This window comes from Limanda limanda, chromosome 8, assembly GCF_963576545.1.
Source record: "Limanda limanda chromosome 8, fLimLim1.1, whole genome shotgun sequence".
Taxonomy (NCBI): domain Eukaryota; kingdom Metazoa; phylum Chordata; class Actinopteri; order Pleuronectiformes; family Pleuronectidae; genus Limanda; species Limanda limanda.
In genome coordinates this window covers 5,817,788-5,825,338 of record NC_083643.1, presented here as the reverse complement: position 1 = coordinate 5,825,338, position 7,551 = coordinate 5,817,788, and the positions used below count along the sequence as shown (strand labels likewise).

At 40.6% G+C, this 7,551-nt stretch overlaps 1 protein-coding gene across 1 annotated transcript; it reads right to left on the bottom strand.

The window, feature by feature from the left end:
- Positions 1-2,724: 2,724 nt before the first annotated feature.
- On the bottom strand, positions 2,725-6,347 carry zpd (zona pellucida glycoprotein d). Its single transcript, XM_061076469.1, has 10 exons — positions 6,327-6,347; positions 6,197-6,248; positions 5,127-5,234; positions 4,817-5,025; positions 4,486-4,643; positions 3,920-4,034; positions 3,689-3,816; positions 3,404-3,587; positions 2,971-3,076; positions 2,725-2,846 (listed from the first exon to the last, which is right to left on the bottom strand). The coding sequence occupies exons 1-10, from the start codon at positions 6,345-6,347 to the stop codon at positions 2,725-2,727; spliced, it is 1,203 nt and encodes a 400-aa protein (XP_060932452.1).
- Positions 6,348-7,551: the final 1,204 nt, after the last annotated feature.

Below are 7,551 nucleotides of genomic sequence, written 5' to 3'. Positions count from 1 at the left end.
CAGTTTTCAAGTTTTTGATATATTTTACAAAAGTATAGAGAAATAGATAGAGATATAGGTAAGGAGATAGAGCGATATAGATACACTTAGATAGAGATAGAGTTTGAGAGATATATAGATATAGTTGAGATAGAGAGGGACGGCAGATTATTTGTTTTGTAAATTCTTATATTTTAAAATATATGGATTAATATTGGGACCATCTACAATGTACATCTGGTGTATACAGGTAAGTAGGAATATAGTAGTATAAGTACATATATATATACTTTGCCTCAGAGACATTATCACTGTACCTCAGCACCGAAGCCTTCCTCCTCTGGAACATCTGTCTCTGTGCTGCACAGGCTCAGGGAGCAGAAAGACAATAACGTGATGATGAAGATGAAGATGATGTGTGTCAGTGGTGGTTGTTGTTGTTGTTGTTGTTGAACGCCATCCTCCTCTGTGATCTGCTGCCTGTGGTCCTCAGCTGGAGATCACAGTCCTGGACGATGAGCTGATCAAAGAGCTGAGGCTTTGATCCGCTCTCTTCTCCTCACAAGTTCCCAACAAGTGAAACTATCTGCTCATGTTTGGAGTTTGCACATCAGGAAAAAAAGGAAAAACATCAGACTTGAATATTCCACACTAATAAAAAAAGGGGGTATGCACAGAGTCTGAGAAAGTCAGAGTGATACTAATCCATACCCGGCTGCAGGCAGACAGACCTGACCCGGGACAACTGACTCAGACAGCACATCTCTGCCATGCATTACAAACTCCAGCGACCAGCAGGGGAGAGAAGTCTTCCTCCTCCCTCAGGCCCACAATGGCTGATCAGCAAAGAGTCAGAAGAAATCCCCCCGACTCTCCTTCTGCCAAAAGAACCCAGGGAAAGTCCGAGCTCATGAAAAGTTCCTCCAAAGTTTCCCAATCACTCTGTGAAGTCGTGCACAATAGAATCCAGACCAGCGTCAAGCAGCTGCGGGCAGATAGAAGTTTCTAATGATCTGGACCCTCCTCCCTCTTTGATAAAGCAGAGCAGAGGAGGCCACGGCCAGGGCGCCACCTGCTGGTCCGATGGGGGAAGTACAGCTAGTGCAGGCCAACACAGAAAGATCAGCAGCAGCCACGAAGGTCAATGCATGAAGGAGAATTCATCTGCAGGTGTTCACTTTTTACTTTAGAGGTTGCCTGATTTTAAATTAATTTAATCATGCAACTCTGGAGTCAGAAACTTGCAGAATGAATAACCAGGATGTGTATCAGTGAATAAACATTAATTTCAATCATTCCATCAGCCTGAATCCACACTGATTCACCCATTACCTTCAAGGATGCCTCAAATTGAAATTAGATTTTCATATATTATTAGATGTGACTCCTCCAAAGTATTACAGACATTTGTCAGTTAAAAAGTGAAAATTTAGCTCCTTCTCCACAGGTTTATTCATACTGAGACAATATGTATGAAATATGAATTGAATGTAAAAATAAGAGTATCCTCTGTGTTTGCTTTACCAACATTTAAATTGTGAACAAAGAAAACCAGCCATCAACAACCAAACAGGAGAATAACAAAACAAAACCTCAGTTCAAATCATCCAGTGTCTCAAATTTGAGACGGAGTAAGCCCTCTTTCCGCACAAAACCATGAAGGATCTCTGATACTGTACCTTTTCTGTTGAGATCAGTTTTTTCCTCTAGTAGTGAGTCATCTTCCAAACACCTCCATAGATCTGTGATGAGGGAGAGGAGCTGAACTCACCTGCAGCTTCAGGCCTCATGTCTTCACACCCACACGAGAAAAGAGGATGTTTGTCCAGAAGGAGGCGCCATCTTCTCCTCTTTCCTCTTCTTTGGTGTTTAATGGCAGCTTGTGTCTTTGCATTGCAGCTATCTTCTGGTGTGATTTACCTCCTAAAGAGTCTGCTTTGTCTCATCAGTCCTGTTCTCCTAAGTCCCAGATGTTTCCTGGCACGTCCTCTCCCCAGACTCCAGTTTGTCCTTTACACTAACTCCTGTCATTTCCATTCCCTCCATCATGTCCTTCCTCTGTGGAGAATATTTTTTACATCCTCTCTGTCTGGTACATGTTCACAGAGGCCTGTTGGATGGTCCCTATGATGTGGAGTGTCATATTCTTGAGTCTAGTTGATACCACCTCCTCTTTCCTCCCCTGTTTCCCTCAGTCCAATATAGACGTCTCCCTCTTGTCTCCTGATCCCAGTGCTGCTGCCACTCTTTGATTTTCTTCCATGCAATAAACACTTTGCCTCTGATTCTGAAAATTTAATGAGATGTCTTGGTTTTCTTTTTTAGCAGCTTTGTTTATCCACTTACTCATTACCCACAATGCCCCAGTGTGCAGGAAACCAGTAGAATGTGACTATAGTGCCTTGTTTAACTGGTCCTGAATGGATTTCCCTAATTTTCAAGGCACCATCATGACTTGTACCATCTGTAGTTAAAGTTGGAGACAGGATCAGCGTAGGACACAATCTCATTGGCTGAACAATCTGTAGATTAATTACCTTTCAAGCAAAAAAACTTCATAATTGAGGGAGGAAAAAAACATGAGCTTCACCAGTGTTTCATGAGTCAAATCTTTTAGTTCAGTTTGCAATATTTTCAATAATTTACATTTTTTTGTTACATTTTATGCAATCACATATCACGAGATCAATAAAATAAGCTTTTTTAAGTTTTATTATTCGAGCTGCAACAGCAGCATCTTTGTCATCAGTGCTGTTCCACTCGTTTGAGCCTCCGGCTGGCGGCCTTCGCCACAGTGATGACCACGATGAGGAAGACCCCCATGGTCCAGACCCCCGCTACGGGCAGCACCACTGTGGACAGTATGCCTGAAACCACACAGAACACAGACAGTAGTCACACAGATCAATATAGTGGGGCCTATGGAGAAACAAGGACAGTGGAGGGTTTGATACACATTACTTTGGTTCGGTCCCAATGATCGGAGCTTACTGGATTGAGGTCTGTGTGGCATCTCGATTCTGATTGGTCCATATGACAGGAGTCCCTGGAGGGGGTCTGCCCTCACTGCTGCTCTCTTACTGATCGAATTACAGCTCTGCAGAGAAAACAATAATAAGATGAGATCACTGACTTCTTAGAAAAATGACTCTTCAATGTTTTTTTTTAGACTTGATTCATGTTAAGACCAGGACATTGTTTATAGTGATATAAATATCAATTCATAGTGGCACCATCAAAACATCCTTAGCTCAGCCACATGTTTTCGTCCCGGTCTTATTGTTTGAAAACAGGATGACTCAAAAACTAGTTGACACACAACCACTAAACCTGGTGGAATGATGCAGTATGTGTCGGGGAAGAACCCGTTCACTCTTGTTACAGACCCAGACCCACGAGCTCTGAACAATAGAAGTGCGCTCACAGGGATACAGGACTGGTGGTCGTCGGGCTCACACAGCTGCACGGAGCAGTGCAGGTAGAAGCTGTTCGGTTCTGCTGTGAAGCGAAACATGTCGAAGCTGTAGCGGACGGTGGAACTCTCTCCGTTCCTGCCGGACTCTCCCTCGCTCACGTTGAGAAAAGAGACAGTTTGGTCGTTCACGCAGCTGAATGAAGAGGAAGAGGAGCAGGGAGGTTATTCACTGAAGTCACCAGGAACACACATCAGTATGGAGGTTAAACAGTCTGCAGTGAGAGAGGACTGCACCCGTTCTGGACCAGCGTGTAAGCTGATCCCTCTGTCGAGTTGGGCTTAGGAGACTGAGTGGCCCAACACTCGTTGATGCGGAGCAGGAAGAAATCTGCCGGCTTCGTCACGGTCACCTCCACGTACACCTGGAGACATTTTGTTTAAGTTCCTCTAAAGAGAAAACACTCACGGTACAAATAACCAACATCTGAGCAATATCTGATCGAACTGATCGATAAGAGTAGGAACCTTGTCTCGGAGTTCAATGGTGGGGGCGCTGGTGAAGGCCTTCTTGTAGGTTCGGTCTTTGTAGAGCATCATCTGGATCTCAGCGTCGAGTTCATCTGCTCGTATGACCATCTCACTGAGCGAGAGCAGAGAGAGAGAGAGAGAGAGAGTTAGTCAGGGAAGGTCTGATTGGTCACTTTAACTTAACAAACATACGTGAATGAAGGTAGTAGAGGAGAAGCAGTCGATTCCTGTGTCGCAGCAAATCGTGGCCATGGAGACACATTATCTAAGTATGGCATTTCAGACATGTGATAACAGCATTCATTTATATGAGAAATAATTTGGGATGAATATAAGCTTTAGAGTCTCTTGTTGACTGAGATATTTCTGAAAATCTGTTTTCATTGCACCACATTTGTTGATCTTGAGCTCGATCTTTGATTGATCAACTGCAAACGTTAATCATCTGGAGATGAACTCACGAGTAGGAATCCCACCATGTTTGGCTCAAATCCACCCGTGCATTGATGAGTTATTTTGCACACACACATTACATCGGATTTCGCACGTTGCTTCTGGTTTACCTGGAGAAGGGAACGACCGGGAACGGCAGGCTGACGGTCCTGATGTACGGGAAGACGCACGTGTAGTCGATCTTAATGACGGGATCTCTGATGATGTTTCCCATCACCTGAGGGTCCGTCAGCAAACTCAGAGAGTACGAGACGTGAGTCAGGTTTTTCTACAACAAGGGGAAGATAAAACAAAAAACACACAAATAAAACATTGCCATTTGTGGGGACAACTTGAAATGTTGGTGTTTCTCTACTGCACAAGTGAGATTAACTTAGTGAAAGTACACCTTTACAGTGAGTATTTCTCTGTCGATGTGTATAAAGTACTTTGCAGTTGTACCTCCAGCGGTCTGCCTCCACACTTCAGATACTGCTCTTTGGAGATAGAGGACATGAAGTACGACACGCCGTCGATCTCCTCCTTCTGAACTCGACACGTTTTGTTGGGTAAGTGCAGCGATTCCAGCGGCACGTTGTAGTACTTGAAGAAATCCTCGACTACCCTCATCGCAATGTAGTCTCTGCCACACATCACTGCAATCTGTGCATCTGTAAAAGTCAATGGTGATAAATACACACATCTCAGGGGATTTCTCCCATGAAGACAGGAGAACTACTCATGGAACATGTGGTGATAAAACTTTGCCCACCTTTGTCACACAGGTCTCCATAATATCCCACAGTGCATTTGCAGCGTCGCTGGTCTTTGGTCAGAACACATGTGGTTTTGTTGGTGCAGTGTTCAACGCTGCAGAATCCTGACACACACAACAGATTTATAATACAAACTACAACACACCTGACACACACATATTTAACTTCTACAACACATTTAAACTCCAACACACAAGACACATTGAAACTGAGACATATTTAAACTACAACACATTTAAACTGCAACACATCTGACATTTTAAACTAAAACATATATTTAAACTACAACACAACATATTTAAATTAAGACGCATTGAAACTGTGAGACATATTTAAATTACAACATATTTAAACTACAACACATTTAAACTGCAACACATCTGACATTTTAAACTAAAACATATATTTAAACTACACCACATCTGACATTTTAAACTACAACATATTTAAACTACAACACACCTGAAGCACACACACACACGACAGATTCGAGCTACAACACACCTGACACACATAATTTACTTCTACAACACATTTAAACTACAACACACAAGACACATTGAAACTGAGACATATTTAAATAACATATTTAAACTACAACACATGACATTTTAAACTAAAACATATATTAAACTACAACACAACATATTTAAATTAAGACACATGGAAACTGTGAGACATTCAAATTACAACATATTTAAACTGCAACACATCTGACATTTTAAACTAAAACATATATTTAAACTACAACACAACATATTTAAACTAAGACACATTGAAACTGTGAGACATATTTAAATTACAACATATTTAAACTACAAACACATTTAAACTACACCACATCTGACATTTTAAACTACAACATATATTTAAACTACATCACAACAGATTTAAACTACAACACACCATATTTAAATCAGGACACGTATTGAAACTTAGAGACATATTTAAACTACAAACTAAAACGCACACACATTACATATTCCAAACTACACGACAGATTTAAACTACAAATTGAGATTTAAACTACAAATTAATATTTAAACTCCAGGTGAGACACACTTACCTTGCACACTGGGGCACATGAGGCCGAGCAGGAGCATGAGGAGCATGCTCAGCTGTTTGAAGTGAAGAAGATGAATCATGTGATGAATAAACTTCTTAATGGAAAATAATTGTGTTGGAACTTCTCTCACCTGCGTGTGGATCCGCGTCATCTCTGTAAAATAATATTTTAACCGTTGCTCTTAACTTTATTTGCAGTCAGACGTGATTTTCTCTTTCTTTCTTTCTCTCTCTCTGCTGATCCTTAATGATCAACAGCTGTGTCACTCTTGTCTGTGCCTGCAGGGGGAGCTCGTGGCCCGATTGTCTCTGTTGATGGTGTTTTTATAGCGCTATGGAAAATAAACTAACTCGTATCATTTTTTTTCCCCATAATAGTTTTTTTCACCCATAATATTAATATTAATATAATTATTAACGTAGATTATAATAAATAAGAAGATTGACACCAGTAATTATACTGGTAATATTTTATTATAGAAATATATGTATATATATGTATACTATACTGTGTAGTACATATAAAATACAGTGTATATTCTGTATGTACTGTACATATTTATATATTTATATATTTCTGTTTTGCTGATGAGTTTAATAAGAGAAACCTATAAAAAGATGTGATTACTATCTGAACATGATGGATGATGCAACACAAACTTGGATATTTAGTTTCACCTTTATTGAACACAGTGTTTTTATTGTTGCCCTTCAAACGAGACAATGGGTGACTGGTAAGAAATGTGACCACAGGGAGCGTCATGAAGTGGGTCACTGGTTTTCCTCCGGAGCCAACTCCTCTCACCCGGAGGCTGAGTCCATGTTTCCAGAGAGGATCTTCACACAGGCCTCCCTCCTGTCGGAGAACAGACCATCTGTCGGGGTCAGGGCGGATCAGAGCCACCACAGGTTATTGATAAGAAGCTCATGATGAGTTATGAGGAACTTTTCCCTCAGAGATAAACGTGTGGTGTCCCTGCTTCTTTTATATTTATGTTATATCGAGTAGATCTCCTCGTCTGAAATATGAAATGGCTACAGTCACTTCGATGGTAAATGTTTGCATAAAGGATTACGACAAATAAACTAGTTAGAACAAATGTGTTGCTTACAACGAAAGCCCATTGTATGATGTATGAATGATCTAATTAATTATCTGATTCATATTTCTTTCTGTTTTTCTATATACTGAGTAGAAACAATAGAGTCCCAATAGATTGATATCTTTATTTAACCAATCAGGATGCATTTGATAAAATTAAGGGATATTAGTCTTATTTCAATTCTGATATATAACTATTGTTATGTTTGCCAAATTAAAGTATCCTTCGGCAGAGGATGGAAGAGTTTCAAACC